The sequence below is a fragment of the Dromiciops gliroides genome, chromosome 1, assembly GCF_019393635.1.
Source record: "Dromiciops gliroides isolate mDroGli1 chromosome 1, mDroGli1.pri, whole genome shotgun sequence".
Taxonomy (NCBI): domain Eukaryota; kingdom Metazoa; phylum Chordata; class Mammalia; order Microbiotheria; family Microbiotheriidae; genus Dromiciops; species Dromiciops gliroides.
In genome coordinates, this window is record NC_057861.1 from 41045385 (window position 1) to 41068716 (window position 23332).

Below are 23332 nucleotides of genomic sequence, written 5' to 3' on the forward strand. Positions count from 1 at the left end.
GGCATGTTCCCTATAAAGATAGAGAAGCCTTTCTTTCCTGGAAAGGAAGATGAAAGAAAGTGATGATGAAGGAATTCACTTTCTAGAATAAATGGATGAAAAAAGATTCCTTAAACTTTTCCTATATGGCATGACAGTGGATAGGGTGCTGGGCCTGGAGTCAGGAAGACTTATCTTCCTGAGTTCAAATCTAGGCTCAGACACTTACTAGCTGTGTGACCCAGGGCAAGTCCTGTAGCCTTGTTTGCCTCAGTTTCCTCATCTGCAAAATGAGCTGGAGAAGGAAATGCCAAACCATTCCAGCATCTCTGCCAAGAAAATCCCAAATTGGGTCACAAAGAATTGGATACTGCTGAAACGACTGAACGAAACAAAACCACACACCTTCTAGGCTTTGGGGATACATATATAAAAAGCAAGAGAGTTCTTAGAAAGGAATTTACATTGTAGAGGAAGGAGATTAACAAATATAAAGGAGGATTGGTCAGGGAAGGCTGCTATATTTTGGGAAGTCACAGGGATGGTTATAGGGAGCCATAGACCTATCACTTGACATGCCTATTTTGGGGGTAAAGCTGGTATTGATTGGATGGTCATTCCCATGGCAGTGGGTGGAAGGGATGTGAAATGTGGTCTGGTGCCTGGGGCTGGACAGATAAAGTGGGCAGCCCTAAATGACTCCTTCATCAGGACGATATCCCCTTAGAATGGTTTGTTCCAAAGCAGAGTGGATTAATTCTCCCGGGGAGTGCTCTCAGGAGGTCCTTGGTGGTCCAGAAAGAGTGAAGAGCAAGAAAGAAGACAAAGAAATAGCTAGAGATGTGGAGCAAGCCCCCTGGATACAACTCCGGGCCTCCGAGATTATTTCTATCTCTTGTAACCAACCAAGAACCCAGCCAGAAAGTGTACCTTAAAGGAATGACTGTAATTTCCTCAAATTGTCCCCTAGGGTCCCCAGAAAGCTCCCACGCCTTCCATGATGCTACCTTCCAGGCTGGGAGGAGCTTCCATCCTGGCATGATGATTATAGTACCTTGTTCTCAGTGGTCAGTCAATCTCAGCATAGTAACCCACCTTTAACCACTGTAACCCCAGCTTCTGGGGGAAAAGGGTGGAATGTGGGTGTGGGAGGTGAAAATTACAAAGTGTCCCTGTGCATCTGGAGAGACACCCAAGCCTTATAGCTATTTGCAGACATTCCACAGATGTCCTGTGGTTGGAACCCAGGCCAGGTTGGGGCCACCGCAGCTGACCTTTGAAACCTACCGGCATTTCTTTTAGACAGTGCTATGTCCCTCTGCTGTCTTGTTTCTGTTGAACTCTCTGCCTCCCTTGTCATCTAGAGGAAAGAAGGTCACAGGCTCATTGGTTTGCAGCTGGAAGGGACCTGAGAGGTCCCCAAAGGAACTAACATGCGACATTCTTTGTGATCTTCCAAAATACTTTGTAAATACTCTCTATTATTATCCATATTGTTGTTGTTATTATGTTATCCAGGTCAACCCCCTAATTTTATAGGGCTGAGTGATTTTCCCAGGGTCACAATAGCAGAGCCTGGATTTGATTTTTTTTTGCAGGGCAATGAGGGTTAAAGTGACTTGCCCAGTGTTACACAGCTAGTAAGTGTCAAGTGTCTGAGGCTGGATTTGAACTCAGGTCCTTCCTGAATCCAGGGCTAGTACTTTATCCACTGTGCTACCTAGCTGTCTCCACAGAACCTAGATTTGAACTGGGCTGAGAGATGGAATAGGACCTTAGAGGTCATCTAATCCAACCCCCTAATTTTACAACTGAGGAAACTAAGGTTTAAAATGATGAAGTGACTTTCCCAAGGTCACAAAGGTCAGGCTTTGAGCCCAGTTCCTCTGACTATAATTTAACACTTGCTCCCCTACAACACATTTTGGATTCAAACCGAGAAGACCTGGTTTCAGGTGTGGTACTTCCTGTTTTACCTTGTCATAGATTATAGGATTTAGTCACTTAACCACTCTTCTGTAATCTTCTTCACTTATAAAGTGGAAATAATAATACCTGTATTTCCTGCCTTGTTCTTGTTGTTGTTCAGTTTTTTCAGTTGGGTCTGAGTCTCCATGACCCCATTTAGAGTTTTCTTGGTAAAGACACAGGAAATGGTTTGCCATTTCCTTCTCTAGCTCATTTTATAATGAGGAAAGTGAGGCAAACAGGGTAAAGTGACTTGCCCAGGGTCACACAGCTAAGAAGTGTCTGAGGATGGATTTGAACTCAGGTCTTCCTGACTCCAGGCCCAGTGCTCCATCTACTGAGCCACCTAGCTGTCCATGCTGCCTTATTATCTAAAGAGAAAATGAACGAACGAATGAATGAATGAAAAAATACTTCTCAAACATTTATTATTTATGAAACTTTGTGTGTGAGCTTATGAAAAGAAAAGTAAAACAGTCCCTGTTAGTGGAAGACAACAGAGATAAGAGGATTTAGCTGCAAATCAGATGGAAAGGCCCCTGTGGTCCTTAGGGTCTAGCTGTAAAGCCAATCATAATGCATCTTATTTAATGTTGTTTCCACTGATCAAACCACATCCATGTGGAAGTCATTTGTCAACCATAAAATGCTATATACATGTCAGGTCTTATTACTGCTTCTCCCTGGTGGTCAGGACAGAAGCGTGGTCAGGTGTCTCAAGGTCATCAGAGTAGACACATAGGAACAATGTAGCCCCATAGACTCAGGAAACTAATTGGTAAGATAAGAATGGGTCAGGGGAGTCCTGCCCCTTGATCTGGAGCCCACGATGTGACTCAGAATCTAAGAATATGTGTGGAAAGGGATCTTAGGTATCCTCTATGTCAATGCCTCCATTTTATAGGTGAGAAAACCTATAAAACTTTAAAAAAAGTCTGGAGACTCAGACTTTGGTAGCAGGCTTCTAATCAGTCATATCTCTCAAGTTGAAAGCAGTAGTGGGCATGGGATGACTCTCTTCCTCTTTTATCTGCTTAATTCCTCAAGATTCTGGGATGTTATTGACTTGGGAATCCTCCATTGACCAATGCAGTTTATATTACCCCTGTGATTTAGACAGTTGCTGTCATTTTTGTTGTTCAGTCCTTTCAGTTGTATCCAATTCTTCACGACCTTTTTGGGGGTTTTCTTGGCAAACATACTGGAGTGGTTTGTCCATTTCCTTCTCTGGCTCATTTTACAGGCAAGGAAACTGAGCCAAACAGGGTTAAGTGCCTTGTTCGCGGTCACACAGCTAATAAGTGTCTGAGACCAGATTTGAACTCAGGAAGAGGAGTCTTCCTGGCTCCAGGCCCGGCACGCTATCCACTGTGCCAACTAGCTGCCCCAGAATTCATTACCTTGTGGCCATTCTTTTAATGAGCCTCTCTGAGCTTATCCAGGCTGATCTCAGACAGCATACACATATACAGATCATCATTGGTTCACACTTGGAAACTTTCAATGTCAGCAATATCTGCTAAAACTTGTGTTCTGCTTAGTATAGTCTCCAAGAATCCAGAATCATCTCCGTACTACAGTGATGAATTGGGAGAGGATACAGGTGGACTTTTCTCTATGCAATTAGTCAGCAAACATTTATTAAGCAACTCCTATGTGCCAAGGACATCACTAGATGAGTCATCTGTAGCAACCCTCTCTTGCTATTTCTCTGTACTCACTGAATCCTCATCTATTTAACAACATGAAAGTTTATGAGCCCCCACCAGTGTTTAATTTTACCAGGCAGCCAGAGGACAAAATCTTTCAAAGTGAAGGTATTTTATGAAGTAGAATAGTAAGACAAGTAGACAGAACATTTTCCTGAAAAACATGGGGGGAAAAATGTATTGTTATATATGCCATTCTGAACACACCTAGAAAATACATATATAGGGAGTACCTCTGGCCAGGGCACATGCATTAAGGGACTCCAGTAGAGAGCACATATGCCCATGGCTCACACTTGAGAACATTGATAACTAGGGCACTTGTGTGTAGGGCCAACTCATGACTCATCATCACAGAGCTACTAATGTCTTCTCATGACATCATCGCACTGTTCCCTCTGAGTCTGGTCCCCACTGGTCTTAAGTAAACCTATAATCTCTGCCAGGTATAAAGCCAATGTTCTCTGTTGGTATCTCTTCTTTGTTTTGGATGGTGCTCTGCTACTTTTATGACTTCCAGGTTTCTTTGTGCTGCAAGATTTTGGATTTCATCTTTATAGAGTGCCTAGTGTCCACCTTGGTTCCTCTGTGCCTTGGTGCAGTGATTAGAAAACCTCTCCTCAATAAAATCAAGCTGACAATTCTTTAGTCATAACCTAAGTGAAGACTAAAAGGCAGACTGAGTGTCCCTAGGCTAAAATTATCTACAGAGTCCAAGACAGAGTCACACATAGCCTATACAACTATTTGACAGAGAGTTAGAGAGCCCTTGTAACTCCTTTTAATACCATTTTGGATGGGGTGAGGGTTCTACCAAACCAACCTCACCCATCCAGATTTCAGGTGCCACATTTTTGGGTAGCCCCCTGAGAGTCTTTGGATATTGAATTTGAGCAAGCCCAAAGCTAAGGTCATCATCTTCCTTCAGCCCACATTCCTGGTTTTTATTGTGTTTTTGGTGGCCAGCAATATGCCTCCAGGCTTTGTGCAATGGGACATTCTTCATTTAATGTTGTTAAGATGGGGGAAAAGGAGAATAGCTAGATTCTGGTCAAAATAGTGGGCTTTCTTTTGGGGGAAAGTCCCCAGTTCCAGGACCCTGGATCATAGGCTCATAAATTTGGAGCTGAAAGGACATTTGGCATAGAGGGGTAAATTGGGGGTCATTTATCTCCTCTCTAATGCTTGGCCCTTGTGCTGAAAGAGCAGGGAAAAAAATGCTATTTCCTTTGAAGAAACACAAGAAGGAAAAAGAATTCAAGTCTTTATTTATCTTCTTGCCAAAATGAGTCTGCTAGGAGGGCTGCCTTCCAAATGCCCCATGCCAGGATCACTCCTGATGTCTCTAACCTGTGTGCCTCCCTCGTAGTTATTTTCAAAGAAAAACACCTCTCTGTGTGAACGGCTTAATGCAAAAGGCCCCTACTGGGTCCTGAGATCATTCCCGGGGTTCCTGCTTCTTACAAGTGCTTCTTCAGTTTTTAATTAATATCCCAGCAACATCTTTCACGCACTTGGGGAATGGTTCCCCTCCCCTCCCCCACCCCCTTCCCCTTCTTCCTGAGGAAGCTGCTGCTAGCAGAAGCAGCATCAGACTGGCCAGCCACTGACAGGGAAGATGATGCTCAGGAAGATGGAGAGCAGAGATCCCGCCACACCTCAGGGCCTAGGGCAAAGGAGAGAGCTGGGAAAGCAACCTGGGTTTCTGCCTCTCAGTCATCCTGGGCCCCATTAGGCATTAGGTGGTGTGGGAGCCTAGCTCCCCAATTTTCTTTTGCAGAAGAGAGTACTGGGGATTTAGGGTGAATATTTTACTCAGCCATATGGCTGGGAGTTCCCTGATGGGGATGCTGGGGTTGGGGAGGTGGGCTTACTGTTATTCTTCTCCCCCCTCCAGTTATCTAGCCCCATCCCTTTATCACAGCATCCTTTGGAGAAACCCCAGATCTTCTTGATGGGCCAGGGGGAGGCGGTGCTGCCCCAAAATCCAGGCCAGGGAGTTGCAGTTAACTCATTAATATGTAAAGTCTCCTCCATCGCTTCAACAAAATGTTTGAGCATAAGGGGAGCTAATACATAGGATTATTATTAGGCTGTATATACACACTGTCTCACTCAAAGAAGGACTCACCAGGCTCAGGCGTAACAGCCGTCCTGGAGGCAATTAGAAGCATTTTTCTCATTGGTAGGGGTCAGGATTTTCATGTATCTGGACCATCCACTCCTGCCAAAGTTAATTATTCATTTCTCTTCTAATTAGAGTCAGATTGCCCTTTAAAGGTAAAACTGCAAAGGTCCATTGATTCTGGATTTTTAAGCAATAAATGTTTCTCATTAAAGCTATTGGGTTTAAGCCTCCCTTCCGGGCCTTATTTCAGACAAGTAAGGGAGGGGGAGAGGAAGGCAGGGTTGAGGGGTTCCCAAGATTTTTTTTTGGATTTAGGGCAGGGGTAGGGGCTGTAGGCCTTACAAGACCATATTTATGTGAGGATACGAGGGAAAGTTCAGCTCTCTGATTGTAGGAGGCAGTAAGAGATTAGAATGGTCTACCCATCACAGTGAATTGGGGTAAAATTACAGATGGGCAAGGCCAGGCAGTGGCTCCCCGCAGAGCCTGCAGAACCATGTTAATGTTGTGCATCTTAGGGGAAGGGGAAGAGGGGAGAAGAGAAGCTGGATCCTAATGGAACAGATGGTTGTTTGGGGGTAAATGGTAGAATTGATTTCTCCTCCCAAATACACACACACACACACACACACACACACACACACACACACACACACACACACCCATGCATGCACACACGCTTCCTGCCCCAAAGGTTGGAAATTCTTAAAGATTCTATAACCTGAAAAATGGAACACGGTAACTTGGCAGCTGTCAGAAAGGTTTAGTTTCCAGAAAGACCCCACTTTTCTTCCTTTTCTGCTTGAATCTGGGCAGAAGTTGGCTCCTTTCCCCCATTCCCTCTTTCATATCTGTTGAACTTCAGTGTAATTGAAGGAAGATCACTCTAGAAGTTAGTAGCCAGGATTAAAGGCACAATGGATAGAATGCTGGGCCTGGAGTCAAGAAGACCTGAGTTCAAATCCAGCTCCAGACACTTACTAGCTCTGTTGCCCTGGGCAAGTCACTTAAACCTATTTGCTTCAGTTTCCTCATCTGTAAAGTGAACTGGAGAAGGAAATGGCAAACCACTCATTCTTTTTTTTTTTCTTTGCCAAGAAAACCCCAGATGGGGGCATGACTGAAAGATGACTGAACAAGACAGGGTTAAGTGACCGACAGGACATAGAGACAGTGTGGTACACTGGAAAGAATGCTTAATTTGGAATCCGAAGACCTGGGTACAAATTTCAAATTTTCCATTTAGTAAGTATCTAGGTGACCTTGGGCGCTTCCACTCAACATCTCTGGGTCTCCGTTTTCTTATCTATCAAATGAGGGGCTACAGACTATATGACCACTGAGGTCCCTTCCAGCCCTAGGTAAATTTTTGTTTGTTGTTTAGTCATTTTTAGTCGTAATCTGACTCTTCATGACCCCATATTGGAGTTTTCTTGGCAAAGATACTGGAGTGGTTTGCCATTTCCTTGATGTAGGAATCTACCATCAAAGTTTCCTTCCAGCTTGAAATCTATGGGCCTGGGTATTATCAACACAAGCTGGCTGTACTGGGTTTGTAGGATTCACAGGTACCCAAAGTGATTATTGGCATGGTACCTAAATTATCCCTTCCAGCAACACCCAGGTAGTCCTTCTGAGCACATATCTAGGCAAAGTGGATTTCTGGATCCTTTGCTGTGCCCTGACTTCTCCATTCCAGGTGAAACAGAGGCTGAATGATATTGTAGAAAGATATTGTAGAAAGGAGTCTTGATCCTGTATAGTTTGGACCAGATGGTCAGTGGGCTACTTGCAGCTCTGAGATGCTGTGATTCGGTGATATCCAAGCAAAGCATTTTCCCGCACAGACTGTGACCTTTTGGGTCACAATCTGCTAGTTCTTGTGTATTCTGCAGGCTGGAAAGCATTATCTAGGAGAGATAGCTAGGTTTGATTTGATATCATTTTGAGTCTCTGTCCTGCAGACATTCAAAAAAACATAATTCCTGCCCCCTGGGTATGGATGTCCTAGTGAAAGATGGAGACAAACTCCACCACCAGAAATATTTATAAGGCAACTCCCGTGCATGAAATGCTGTGGAAAATGGGATTAATAACCCACTTGACTTTCTCCTGTTCTTTTTTTCTTAAGATTTACTTATGGCTATTCGAAACGAATATGGAAGGAATAAAGAAGAAAGAAAGGAGGGGAAAGAGGAAGAAAAAGAGGGAGGGAAGGAGAAAGGAAGGGAGAGAAGAAAATACAGAGGAAAGAATGAAGAGAAGGAAAGAGGGGAAGGAAGGAAAGAGAAGAAAAGGAGAGATAGAGAAGAAATAAGAGAGGTAAGGAGAGAAAGAAGAAAAGAAAAGAAAAGGAGAGAGAAGAAAGAAGAGAGGGAAGGAGAGAAAGAAGGAAAAGGTTAGGAAGAAGATAAGGAAGAATGAGAGGAGAGGAAAGAGAAAATGGAGGAAGAAAAAGAGAAAAGAAGGAAGAGAAAAGAAAGGAGGGAGCAAGGAAAAGGAAAAAAAAAGGATAAATTATAAGGATGGGAGAATCCCATGAGAAAGAAGGAAAGAATAAGAAATGGAAAGGAGGGAGGAAGGAAGGAGAAAAGGGATAGAAAAAAAGGAAGGATGGACAGAAGAAAGAATATAATAAATCATTCGATCACAATTTTATGTGACCTTAAACTGTAAAATGAGAAAATGAATTCTACTCTCCCATTACCTTCTGCACGCTAGACATCAACGCCTCTGTCTGCTATAGGCATCTCAAATTCCATATCTTCAAACATCTCCAAAACTTCCTAATATTTATTTATTGAGTGCATCATCATCCTTCCAGAGTCCTAACCCTGTAGCTATCCTCAACTCTTCTCTCCCTAATGCCAGTTGCCTCAGCCCCCACTCATATAAAGGGTGGGCCAAAGGTTACGAAGGAGTTTCAATATTTAATAACGCCTTTATTTTTAATTTTTAATTTATAATACCATATCATCATATACAGTATGTATAGGAAATGAATTTACACTATGTGTGAAAAATCAAATCTCATAAATGGTGGAAAATAAAGAAAAATTAATTTTAAAAAGTTATTAAAACTGTGACCCAGTCTTGTCAATTCTACCACTATTCCTTCCATCCTTTCTTTCTGCCCTCTAATCTATCCCTTACATAACTGCCAACATGATCTTGAAGCTAGTGTCACGATTACTCAACAAACTCCATTGGCTCCCAAATCATCTCTAGAATCAATTGCAAATTCTTCTGACATATAAAGCTTTTCACCTTTTGTTTCTACCCTACCTTTTCTAGCTTTTCACAAATCACTCCCCTTCCCATACCCCACTTTACAGCCAAACAAACTGACCTTGATGTTAACATGTCCCTGCCTTTGTACTGTGCTTGGATTTCATTCTCTCCTCACCTCTGCCTCTGAAAATCTCCATTTTTCTTTTAAAGCGCAATTCAAGACCCATCTTGTACAAGAAACATTTCCTGTTCTGCTCCCTGATCTACTTCCAGATGTTAGTACCCTCCCCCAATTACCTTGTTTTAATTCTACTGAATTAAACTCTATTTTAAATTAAATTAAAATTAAAATATATACTCTTATACATGCACATATCTCCTTTCATCAAATTTAAGCTTCTTGAGATCAGGGAGTCTTTCATTTTCATCTTTTTACCTCTCATGCCTGGCACCTAGTAGGTACTTTCATTTTCATTTTTTGTGGGGCAATGAGGATTAAGTGACTTGCCCAGGGTCACCCAGCTAGTAAGTGTGAAGTGTCTGAGGCCAGATTTGAACTCAGGTCCTCCTGAATCCAGGGCCGGTGCTTTATCCACTGTGCCACCTAGCTGCCCCCTGTACTTTCTAAATGCTTATGGATTGAGGGAAATTTTGGTCAATGAACTTTAAGGTTCTTTTTAGCTCAACATTGATATTCGTATGATCTCTGGGGTTTTTCAAGACCCCAGATCTTGACTTTTTCCTATAGTGGGTATAGTGCTAAACCCAGAGTCACAAGTCTTAGGTTCAAACTCCATTTCAAAAACTTATTTATTGGCATATGATGATATTAATTGCACCTTGTATTTCTATAGTACTTGAAGAGACTTTTCAAAGCCCATACAGGATTTTATTTGATCTCTACAACTACTCTGGTACTTAGAGACTATGGGTATCCCTATTAAATTGTAAGCACTTTGCAGGAAAAAGCTGTCTTTTAACTCTTTTTGTATCCCCATTATTTCTTAGCACAATACCTGGCAGCATAAGAGGTTCTTAATAAATGTTTATTGAATGAATGAATGAATGAATGAATGAGTGAGTGAGTGAATGAATGAATGAATTCATTGAATGATTCTTCATTATTTTAGAGGTTGAGGATAGTTATCCAGTCATTACAGTGTCCGATAGAACAGAAGTTTCTTGAAGGCAGGCATTATTTTTCCTCTTGTCATTGCACCCCCTACTGCCTAGTACAGTGGATTAATAAATACATGCTTAGAGCCTGGGAGACCAGATTCAGAGTTGGAACCTTCGAGGTTCTTTAGTCTGATGCTCTCACTTTATATATGAGGCCCAAACTGGTGAACTGACCTGCCCTGTAGCAATTGAACAGCCGACATTTGAACGTTGGATTTTGGACTTCAATGCTAATGCTGACACTGCCTCTAACTGTATGTATTTGTTGAATTTCATGAAATCAAATGGAAGAACCAAGGTGAGGCATTGGCTGGGTTCATATGTATCCTCCTTTCTAGCAAATGTCTTCAGTGAGACCAGTACATTTGGAAGGAGTAGAATCTCTGGAGGCTTTTTTTTTTTTTTAAAGTGAGGCAATTGGGGTTAAGTGACTTGCCCAGGGTCACACAGCTAGTAAGTGTTATGTGTCTGAGGCCGGATTTGAACTCTGGTACTCCTGACTCCAGGGCCGGTGCTCTATCCACTGCACCACCTAGCTGCCCCTGGAGGCTTTTTATAGAAACAGGAATCAGCAAAGACTTTGTGGAAGGGGGTGGGGTGGGGTAAGGTGGGTTGGGCAGAATGGAGAGTCCAAGGCTAAGTGGGCTCTGGGATAGAGCTTTTGGGTGAGAGTCCTGGCTTTTCATTAGGCTCAGTGGAGAGCAGGAGAATTTCACTTTAACCTTTAATATGAATTTTCATTTAATAAAACGTGAAAGTTTATAAGCAGTCTGCAGTCAGGGCAAAAGGAACAGGTTTGTTCCTTGCCAGAAAATGCTTCAGCTGGCGTAAGGGGCCTTGCCAAGACTCTCTGAGGGCCATAAACAAATAACCAAGTGATACAGATTTGGCTGCTGGACCCTTGAGGGACCTTTGGACCCTTGAGCCAGGTCCAGGCTCCAGAGACTCAGAGTGGAGGAGAATGAAACAGGAAGGGACTGTGGTGTGTGTGTGTGTGTGTAGGGTTGGGGGTGGGACTCATTAATAATCCTGACAATCCCATGAATTACTAAAATGGTAGGGATGACTTCTCATTCTGCTGATCAGGGGAGACTAAGACTCAATGACCCAATAAGGCATCCTTTGGAAGCCACTGCTGACTGGATGCCTGGGCCTCAAGATTCTGTCTAGTGATACCAACACTATCTGTAGGGTAGGTATCAAGGAAATGACCCTAAATTTGGAGTCAGATGACTTGGGTTGGAATCTGTTCTCTGCTTCTTCCTTGCTCTGACTTTGAACAAGTCTGCTGTCCTCCTGCTGAGCCTCAGTTTATTCATCTATAAAATGAAGGTGATAGAATAGATGGCTTCTACGGTACAGTTTGAAATCAGGTGATTCACAGAATCACAGAATTTGGGATTTGGAAGGGACTTCAGTGGTCATATAGTCCAATTCATATCCAGAAGGAATTACCACCATCACACATCTAACGAATGGTCATCCATCTTGTGCTTGAAGACCTTCAAAGAAGTGATATTCCAGTAGACCCCTTTTAGACAGCTGAATTATGGCTCCTCACACTTCTTACAAATGTAATGATTTCTCTAAGCACCCAGTGCAGTGCCTGGCACATAGCAGGTGCTATATAAATGTTAGCTATTATTATTACTAGTATAGAGAACTACCACCTGAAGAAATTCCTTCTACCCATGTAAGCCAGTACATCATTTGAAGTTTCTATAGTCTTGGGAGGGTGGGCATCTCCAGTCATCCTGATCTATATCTTGTCACTGGATCCAGATGGCTCTGGAGGAGAGAGTGAGGCTGGTAACTTTGCATAACCCTGCCTCACTTAAAATCCAATTCACTGCAAGCCATGACAGTACTTCCCCGATGTCATGGTCCTCTTTGAGAATGAAGGATAAACAATAACACATAATCTTAGAGAGCTTCGTAGAGACCCAAGAAGTCAGGTGACTTAGCCAGGGATATGAATGTTTTCCTGGCTTCAAGGTCAGCTTTCTACTACAACACATTGCCCCAGGCACACAGTAAGTGCTTCACACATCTATGTTGATTGATAGCACATATACACCATCCCTTTTATCACAGGTGGATGGAATGGCTGGTCTTACTCTCTGCCTCACTGGCAGAAAGAATGTAAACTCCATTTGGGGAAGGAGCTGGCTTTCCTCTTTGTCTTTCATTCCTTAGTGGCTAGCATAAGGCCTTGCATGGTTTGGGGGAATTATTTTGCTTTTCCCTCCAAGCCTGTGATTTAATGATATGGAAGCTCCTTCTACCAAAATGGGTCATGAACTCAGTCTGTTACTTCTCAAGTTGCCTGGGGGGCACTGAGAGCTTTTGACTTATTTACAGTCGGGTAGCCAGCATGAATCAGAGGCAGAATTTGAACCCTCGTCTTTATGGCTCCAAGGCACTGTACCCCAATGCCTCTTGCCTTGCATGTAGAAGGCATCTCAGTAAATGCTCAGTGAATTAGTGAATTGTCTCACTCTAGGCTTTACTGTCTGACTCAGGGAGGTAGGGATAGTGATCACCATTTCTCTGGATTGTTTCCTAACTGGGCTCTTTGACTCTAATTCCTTTGACTTCTGCCCATCCTGCCCACAATGCCCAGGCTTTATCAGTTCAGTTTCCTTCCTGGTTGATGCCTGTTTGTTCTATAAATTGGTTTTTAAACTCCTTGGGGTCAAAACATCAGTGACTGAATGGTTTCCTAGCTACCTAACACTGCTGTCCAGCATTCTCTTCCATGAACTTCTCACTGATATTACCCCATAGATAGCAGAAAGGCCCAAGATATCACAGGCAGGATGGCTTTAATTAAGTCAGTGGGGTATAGCGGACTGTGCTTGAATTCACAGAGAGCTGGACTCTAGCTCTCTGACTTCCATGACAATTAGTGGCAGGATCACAAGTCACATAATTTCTCTGACACAGTATAATGGGCACCTATAGAGTCTATTGCATAGGGTTGTTGTGAGAATCTAATATCAATAACAACAACAAGCATTTATATCATTTATATAATTCTATGTGTCAGGCACTGTGCTAAATGCTTTACAATTTTTATTTCATTAGCAAACCTTGGGATTTATTGCCATTATTATTGCCATTATTATTTCTGTTTTACGGATAAAGGAACTGAAGCCAACAAAGGTTAAGTGACTTACCCAAGGTCACGCAGCTAGTATCTGAAGTTGGATTTGAACTAAGATCTTCTGGTCTCCAGACTGAGCCCCATAGCCCCCTAAATGAGGTATCCATGAAGTGCTTTGTAAACCAAAATGTGCAAAGTTTCCGTGATCTCGTCGGAATGGGAAACTACATTGCCTGATGGAAATCTTGGATCTGTGATTTAATGACTTAATAAATGACTTAATATAACTTAATAGGTAAGTCCTCTGGAGAGGCCTGAGATGCGTAGTGGTTAAACTAGATAGGTGATAGTATTATTTCATTTTACAGGTTAGAGAAAGTAAGTGGCTTGCCCACTTGACTCCACATGGAATGGATAGAAGCTGAGCTATTCTTGGAAGGATGAGCTCAGGGAGGGCTGATAGGCAGTTTGTAGTCAGATTGTGCATGGTCTGGATAATGCCATTTAGGATCTTGTGTTCTATCCTGTAAACAATGGGAGCCAGTGAATGCTTTTGGGGGGAGGAGTAACATCATCTAAGCAGGGCATTAGGAAGATGACTTGGGTATCTGTGCAGAGGATGGGTTGGAGAATGACTAAACCAGAGTCAGGAAGATCAGCCTGGAGGCCGGTATAATAGCTTAGGTTCGAGGAGAGAATGGTCTGGCCTTCTGTGGAAGGTGAGAGGGGGAGACTGAGCGAGATCGTGGATGCAGAGTCTCTTGACAGTGACAGAGATTTGGGAGGACAGCTCTTCTTCCTTCTTCCTAGCCGTGGTCTAGAGGTTTTAACGGACTTCAAACTCAATATAAGTCAGCTGTGTGACATGGTAGCCAAAAAAAGCTATGTGATCTTCACTCTCATTGGGAGAGTTCTAGCTACCAGGAACAAGTCAGTGATGAGCCTGATGAATTCCAGTCTGGCCAGGCCATATCTGGGGTTTTGTGTCGGGTTCTGGGCACCATATTTCAGGAAATACTTTGATACCCTGGAGAGCTTCTAGAAGCAGGGAATCAGGCTGATCGAGGGAAGGTTGAAGGATGTGGACAGGGGTGGCCTAGAGAAGACCTGGGTGTGCCTGATAACTGTCTTCAGTCAGTCAGTCAGTCAATAAGAACCTGCTTTGGGCTGGGCGGGCACTGTACCTTGCTCTGGGACTGTAATCTGAAGAGGGTTTGGGTTGGTTCTGCTTGGCCAAAGAGGGCAGAAGTGAGAGGGATGGATGGAACTGGCAAAAAAGGCAGATTAAGGCTCTGTGACCAAAATGTTCCTAACAGTGAGTGTTGTACAAAAGCAGAAAGGGTTTCTTGAAAAGGCAGTAGCAGAGACAATAATGACTGACATTTATATCGTTTATTTTGGGGCAGCTAGGTCGTGTGGTGGAGGGGCCGCTGTGATCCAAGTAAACTTACTGGCTGTATGATCCAGGCAAGTTACTGAACCTCTGCCTCACTTTCTTTAGCTGTAAAATGAACTGAAGAAGGAAATATCAAACTATTCCACTATCTATGCCAAGAAAACTCCAAAAAGGGGTCACAAAGAGTCGGTCATAACTGAAAACGACTAAATAATAACACACAAATATTACATATAAAATTAACATTACCTGAATTAACTTTAATTACTATAATATATAATATAATGGATATATAATGGAATATATTCTATATAATACATTATGTTTATACATTATTATATTTATATAATGTATAATTATAGCAATTAATATATATTATGTTACATATTGAATATGCAATATTTGGAAATATATAATTTAAGATAATTACTGTGCAGCTTTGGGGTCTAAGAAGCCATCTAATCCAATTCTATTAAGCCAACAAACATTTATTAAACACCTACTGTATGCCAGGCACTATCATTTTGCATAGGAAGAGACTGAGGTCCAGAGAGTTACTTGCCTATGATCACACAGGTAGTCAATGGTAAAGCTGGGATCAGAACACACGACCTTTAATTCTAAATCTAGCCCCATTGACCTTCCATTATCAAGCTGCCTCCCTCACTTGAGACTTTCAGGCAAGGGGCCGTCTGGTCGTGCCCTTGTTGGGTGTGTAGAGAAGGGGGTCTCATTTCCAGGATGGTCCCTTACGACTCTCACATTTTGTGACTTGAGCCGTCCTCATCCAAACTCTGGGTCAAAGATAAGTAAATTCTGGGCATCTGGGATATTCCAAATCCTCCAAAACACTTAGCAAAAATAACTTCCTGCTTGTTCATGGGCACATCAGGAACCGACACTGGGCCTGCGGGGAAGGTGTCTGCTTTGTCTCGGTTTGGGGAAGCATCCTATGGCCGAGACAAAGGCCGCCTGCATCCCATTTCTGAGCAGTCTCCCGTATCATAGCAACAGTTGTCCTTCTCCCTCCCGCTGCATTTCCCAACCATGTTCAGCGCCTCCTCAGCGGCTGCTTGGCCTGGAGCCGGAGAAAATCTGCAGCCTGGCCCATGTGAAAATTGGGATGGCTTTAAAATCAGCAGGAAGCTGGTGATATTTGGGGGCTGGGGTGGTTGTGGCATGTCCCTCTGCTCTGCCCCAGCTGCTTCCAAGAGCCAATCGCTATGCATGAAACTGAGGTTCCCCTGGGGCCCGAGAGAGCCTTGCAACTGCTCTGGTGAGGGACTAGTTAACCCAGCAGAGAATCTCACACGTTTGCAGGAGTAAAGGCCTATTAGGTTATCCCATCCACAGACACACCCCCTGCTGGGGCCCAATTGCTCCAGAATATCGACTTCAATAACACCGATTCCCCTGAAATGACAGGCACAGCGCCTGCTCCCAGGGGGCTGTTCCAGCTCTCTTTGAGTAACAGGGCTGGGGAGGGGTGGGGAGTGGAACCGAGGTATGGGGGGGGCCCCTAGTTGGGAGCCCCGCCAGGATTAAGAGCTAGGAATATTGTGTTCTGGATTTCCCTTGGAGCTGCTCAGGTCTAAGTCACAGTGTAGTTTGGACTAAATTCATTCTTCATTCAATATATATGAATTATGTAATCATAGCAATAATAACTACCCTTCATATAGAGCTCTAAGGCTTGCAAAATACTTTGTATCTATTATCTCATGCCATTATTATCCTCATTTCACAGATAAAGAAATTGAGGCAGACAGAGGCAGAATGACTGGCCCAGACAGAAAGTGTCTGAGATCAGATTTGAACTCAGGGCTTCCTGACTCCAGCTCTAGTGCTTTAGACACTACACCACCTAACTGCCTATTTTGTACCTAGCACTATGAACCCCTTGAGATCAGGGCTGTTCTCCCACCCCTTTTTTCTTTTATTCCCCAGTACTTAACATAGTGCCTGGTATATGTGGTGGTGGTGTTCAGTTTTCCGACTCTTCATGACCCTTGGAGACCATATTGTTCATGTGGTTTTCTTGGCTGAAATACTGGAGTGGTTTGCCATTTCCTTCTCCAGCTCATTTTACAGATGAGGAAACTGAGGCAAACTTGGTTAAGTGACTTGTCCAAGGTTACACAGCTAGTTAAGTGTCTCAGGAAAGATTTAAACTCAGGTCTTCCTGGTTCTACCCACTGAGCGACCTAGCTGACCCCTCCTAGTACATGGTAAGAACTTAATAAATGCTTCTTGGTCAGATTAGCCTTGTGTTAAGCACTGGGGATAAAAAATGATTCCTGGTCTCAAGGAACTTATATTCTATTTTGCCCCTCATCCCTTCCAACCCTTAGATTCTGGTATGCTAATTCTGTGGGATTATGACATCAAGTTAGGGCAGATTTGGGCATTAAATGGTTAAATCCATTAAATAGACTTCTCACTGATCTTCACATCTAACACTCCATCTCAACCATCTCTGTGGCTTTGCCCAGAATGTGTATGCCCTTTGCCTAATGGGTACTCTCTCCTCACTCCCACCCCTGAGAATCCTATTTCCTTCAAACCTCAATTTAAGTTGATCAATGCAACAACTCATATATACTTTGTATATAATTATATCCTTATGGTCTCCCTCATGGGACAGAAGCTAAGAGGCAGCTAGGTGGTACAAGGGATAAAGCACTAGACTTGGAATCAGGAAGAATTGCCTCAGATACTTAATAACTGTGACTCTGGACTACTTCCAAGGATTGTTGTGGATAAAATCAGATGACATATGGAAAGCACTTTGCCTTTCTTAAGGTGCTATTATGTAAATATAAATATAACAACAATAGTAATAATATTGTTTTCCTTAAGGTATATTTAAAAGGGGTTTAACAAATAATTGTTGATTGATGGATACATTTGTATAGAAGTATTAATTTTTTTTTTTTTGGTGAGGCAATTGGGGTTAAGTGACTTGCCTAGGGTCACACAGCTAGTAATTGTTAAGTGTCTGAGGTCAAATTTGAACTCAGGTCCTCCTGACTCCAGGGCCGGTGCACTATTCACTGTGCCACCTAGCTGCCCCCATAAGTATTAATTATTAAAATGAATGAATTACTAATTAACCAGGAAGAAGGAATGAGCTACCTTAGCTAGCTTTGTTGTTGTTTTTTAGTTGTTTTAGTCGTTTCTGACTCTTTATGATGCCATTTGGGGTTTTCTTGGCAAAGATGCAGGAGTGCTTTGCCATTTCCTTCTCCAGCTCAATTTCCAGATGAGGAAATTGAGGCAAATAGGGTTGAATGACTTGCCCAGGGTTACACAGTTAGGACATGTCTGAGGTCACATTTGAACTGAGGTCTTCCTGACTCCAGGCTTGGGGTTCTAACCACTGTGCAACCCAGCTACCTTAGCTAGCTCTGTAGTCTCTTGGAAATATCTCCCCTCAACATATAAACATATACATTCTCCGGGATTGTATAATCATAGATCTAGGGCTGGATGTGACCCAAGGGACCAGCTATTCTAACCTCCTCAGTTTGCGGATGAGAAAACTGAGTCCCAGAGAGGTTATGTGACTTTCCTAGGGTCATACAGCTTCTCAGCACCAGAGCTGGTAAGTTGAACCCAGGTTCTCTGACTTCCTTTTATTTACTTCCTTTAAAATTGAAAGTAGAGAATGTTTCATTCTCCTGGTATCCCCCAGCCCCAGCATAGTGTCCTGTATATAGTCAGTGCTTAATTAGTGTTTATTGAATTGAATAATCACATATCAGTGGTGTGGTGGAAAGACCAAACCAGGGTGTCAGGTTTTAGTCTATGCTCCCTTTTTAACTAATTGTGTGAGCTTGGATTGCTAACAAGGTATGAGATAGGGGAATCCTGTCCTCCAGTACTTACTAGTTTAATGATCATGGACAAATCACTTAATTTTTCTAAACCTTTGTTTTCTTTTCTTTTCTTTTTTTTGTGGGGCAATGAGGGTTAAGTGATTTGCTCAGGGTCACAGAGCTACCAAGTGTCAAGTGTCTGAGGCTGGACCTGAACTCAGGTCCTCCTGAATTCAGGGCTGGCACCCTATCTACTGAGGCACCTAGCTTCCCAGCCTCTTTTCTTTACAGTAAAATGGTACCCTAACATTTGTAGTAAGTTATTCATGTGGGGCAGCTAGATGGCTCAATGGATGGAGTGCTGGACCTGTAGTCAGGAAGGCTCATTTTTCTGAGTTCAAATCCACCCATACACACTTACTAGCTGTATGACCCTGAGCAAGTCATTTAACCCTGTTTGTCTCAGTTTCCTCATCTGTACAATGAGCTGGAAAAGGAAATGGTAAACCACTCAAGTATCTTTGCCAACAAAACCCCAAATGGGGTCGTGAAGAATCAGAAATGACTGAACAACAACAAGTTAATTCACAGGATTGTTGTTAAGAACCAAATATACTGTGCTCTGTAAATCTTAAGATGTCATGTAAATGCCTGCTATTATTGTGATCCAAATGCACTCAAAATGGGAGTCTGTTTTTTCTTCCCTTTCTGACTTCCTTCCAGTCTGCCCCCCACTTCCCACCCCAGAGGGGTCTCTGGGGGGTTCTATGCTCTTTCTATCCCTTCCCACTCGGTGTCTGGCATTTCGGGGAGACATTTAATGCAACATTTCCCTGGAATGAACAAGGTCGTTGGTTCTCAAATCTCCCTGGGACAAAGGCTGGTAAAAGAATATAGAAGGGACGGGAACCCCTGAATGTGGGTGAGGAGGGAGGCATCCTTTCTAGTGAAGAGGGAATCATCCCCAGTGGGCAGGACCAGTGGAGCTGCCCAATGCTCCCTAACATCCATCTCTCCATGCCACAGCTCACTAACCCATCTTCCTCTCTCTGCGCAGCTGACAAAGGACACCAGGTGGCGCTCTCATCCATCAGTTATGTCGGCTGCTCCCTCTCCATCTTCTGCCTGACCATCACCCTGGTCACGTTCGCTATGCTGTCGTGAGTCATTTTCACTTTCTACCTACTGAGCAAACCATCCCCCGGAATCTGAGCAGCAGCGTGCAGATGGCGGCGCCCGCCCACCAGATTTGTCGCGTTCGGGTGGGGGGTGGGGGTTGGCTTCCTAAAAGTGATGAGCACCTGGAACCCCCTAATTACATTCTCCATATGCACTTGCCACAGACCATTAGTTGGTCCCCAATTACTTGTAATTTCCAGAGATGGGCACCTTTAAATAAATACCAGGTGATTTACTGGCAGCATCTTTGGCTGTATACTCTTGCATGCCCCCCCCCCCCAATTCCTAATAATTGGGAAAAGGTTAAGCTTTGAAGCCAGAGGACCAAGTTCAAGTTACCTTGGGCAAGTCACCTGACCTCCCTGGTCTCAGTTTTCCCATCTGTAATTTGTTGGACTTGGGCTTGGTGGCCTCTGAGGTTCTTTACAGCTACAAATTTAAAATCTGATGATCCTAGCTTGTGTGAGCTTGGACAAGTCACCTCCCTGAGCCTGAGTTTGCCCATTTATAAGATGTTGGTATTTAATTAGATAACCTCTAAGGTCCCTTACAACTCTAGATCAAAATTCTATGATCCTAACTTGTGTGACCTTAAGCAAGTCACTTCCCTGGGCCTCACTTTCTCTATTTATAAAATGAGGAGGTTGAATTCATTAATGTCAGGGGTCCCTTATAGTCCTAAATCTCTGGGTGCTGAACTCTGGACCAACTCTGTGAGGAGCAGTGCTATTTGGGAATCAGACTGACCAATGCCTTTTCATTAATTCATTCGTTTATTGATTCAATAAACATTTGTTAAGTGCCTACTATGTGCCAGGCGATATACTAAATGCTAATTTAAGAGTTTCCATCATACTGTGTGCTATCATCAGAGTAAGGACAATGGCCCCAGGGAGTCACTGTAGCATCATGGAAAAGATTGGTCTTTTTTCAGGACCGTGACTAACCCTGACACATACTATCTGTGTGACCTTGGACAAATCATTCCCCCATCTTATCTACAAAATGAAGGGGTGGATTAGATTTTTTTCCTCCCCTAAATCTATGATCCACTTTGTAGCCTTCTTGCTTTGATGTCCAGGAGAGAAGGATATGAGCTGGGATGGAAAAGAGCTATGTATAACTCAAACTGCCCTGGAAAGGATTATGTGAATTGTTCTAATTATGTGAGAATACAAGGAAGCTCCTTGAGTGTAGAGCTTGTTTTATTTCTTAGATTTGTATTCCTAGCTCCTAGCGTAATGCCTAGAGCTCATAACAGACACTCATAAAATCTTGTTGATTGGGATTGCCATGGCAAATAATCCTCTCTCTTCTAATCTAAGGCTTTTGGTGTGAGGAGACCTGGGTTCTAATCCCATCTCTGCTACTTATTTCCTGTGTTATTTGGGGGAAGCCACTAATATCTCTGGGCCTCAGTTTCCCCATTTGTCAAATGAGAGGGTTGGGTCAGATATCCTCCTTAGAGCTGTGATGCTATGCTTTTTTTTTTTTAATGAGGCAATTGGGGTTAAGCAATTTGCCTAGGGTCGCACAGCTAGTAAGTGTCAAGTGTCTGAGGCCAGATTTGAACTCAGGGCCGGTGCTCTATCCACTGCGCCACCCTAGCTGCCCAATGCTATGCTTTGAGACTTAGTTTTTATTCCCCTCCCCTCCCCACACACTCCCAACCCATTGTTTTCTTTCTATAGACCTGTAGGAAGAATCAAGACTATCAGATCCCATTATCCCTCTGCCGGAGCCTGAGTGGTCATAACACAGAGGCAGTGGGAGACCACATTGAAGCACTGCAGATATCGCAGAATCTTAGACCTGGAAGGGCTGGCTCTGGGAACCATGTAGTCCTCTAAGTCCTAAACCATTTATCTCCAAGTCCAAAATCCATCAGAAAAGTTGAGTGACTTACCCTAGGCCATACAGCTCTCCAAGGGCCGTGCACTTCCCACTGCTCCATACTGCCCCTCCCTCATCCCTCTCCTCTTCTCTAAAGACAACACACAGTAAATGCAACAAAAGTAGAAATTAAGAGTCCTGGGTCCTAGTTGACCCTCTATTTTATGTTTTATGACCTTGGGTAAATTACTTCCTCTCTCTGGGCCTCAATTTTTTTAGAAACAGATAGATGGTTTAGTAAACCAAATGCTGGATTTGGACTCATGAGCAGGTCACCTAATTTCTCTGGGACTCGGTTTCCTCATTTGTCAAAAGGTGATAATAATGGCATTTACCTCCCAGGATTGTTGAGAGAACAAAATGAGATTATACGTGTGTGTGTTTGTGTCGTGTATGTATACATATGAGGTATATGCATCATATACACATATAACTTTGTATGTATATATGTTTGCATGTATGTATAGATGTGTATATATTCACATACACACACACACTCACACACACACACATATATATATATACATACACACCTGCAAACCTTAAAGCACTGTACAAATGCTAGTCATTGTTATTATGAGATTCAAACTATATGACTTCAAAAACCTTCCCAAGCTCTGACATTTTCTCAACTGTCTCCTTTTTCTAAACTCCCCTCTCTTTCCCTCCCTCCTGTGTGGGCTCTATTGTTGTCTGGAAAACCAGCCTAGGTCAAGCCCAAGGCTTCTGGATATCCCTCCCTGCCCCCCCCCCGCCCCCCCCCCTTCCCAGCCAACTTTGTGCCTCTGTAGTCAGGATGCCGTTGGGTCCTCACCTCCATCCTAGACAGCTACCTCTTAGTGAGTTCTGGACCTCTTCGGGTCAGTAATCACTTCCCTGGTATGTTCCAGGACTATTTTCCCCGAATGGTCTAATGGAACAATCAGATCTCGGGGGTCTTGCTGTTGGGAGGTGGGCTAGTAAGCAGCATACTAGTGGATGATATCCAGCTCCCTGGGATGAGTCCCTTGCTTAGTGTCTCAGGATAAATGGGGGAAGTTGTCGGGGTATGTGTGTGTGTAGGGGGGGGGATTGAAAAGGGAAGAGTCAGGGATGAGAATCTGCAGAGAAAATAGTTGTGCTGTCTGCTGGCTAACCACAGATGCAGCCTGCCTGCTTCCTATCAGGGCTGTGTAACACAGGTGAAATTATGGGCCTTCTATTAACATCTGAATAGTGACAAAGAAATGAGTTTCACATCTGTTCCTGGGTATTTAACATCTTCCTATTGTGCAGAGTTTATCACTCTCTCTCTCTCCCCCTCCATAGCAAACTGGGTGTTTAAGCGACTCTGATTCACTTCTGGAGAGCAGAGGCCCCTCCCTGCTCTTCTTGTTCCCTTGGAGATACCTGTAGTTGGGATGGAGCCTGTGAGGCACTCAGTGCTCAGGAGAGTCAAGTTGGCTTCATGGGGGCCTGTCTGATCAGGAAGCTGGACACTTTACAAGTGTCCCCAAGCCCTAGGCCTACTCCTGCCCTTCAGAGCACTTGGGATATTTGCACTGAGTCACATACCATCTTCCCCCTTCCCCCACATGCACATACTGACTCCTTTCCTGACTGAAGGAGGACTGGATGGGGAAGGTGAGTGTGAGACCGTGGGAGTCACAAGGAAAATTTCCTGGAGCAGCCCCCTGGGAACAAGATTTTAGGGATATAGGAGCATCAGGAGCTGATAATGGAGGACAGTACAGATGGAATGGGAGA

At 43.5% G+C, this 23332-nt stretch overlaps 1 protein-coding gene across 1 annotated transcript in view; it reads left to right on the plus strand.

Annotated features, from left to right (window-relative positions):
* The window catches only part of ADGRD1 (adhesion G protein-coupled receptor D1), a 482794-nt gene that overhangs the window by 315246 nt on the left and 144216 nt on the right, over positions 1–23332 (plus strand). The window contains exon 16 of the mRNA XM_043977059.1: positions 19541–19674. Within this exon, the coding sequence (XP_043832994.1) occupies positions 19541–19674 (134 nt within the window). The remainder of the gene's footprint in view (positions 1–19540; positions 19675–23332) is intronic.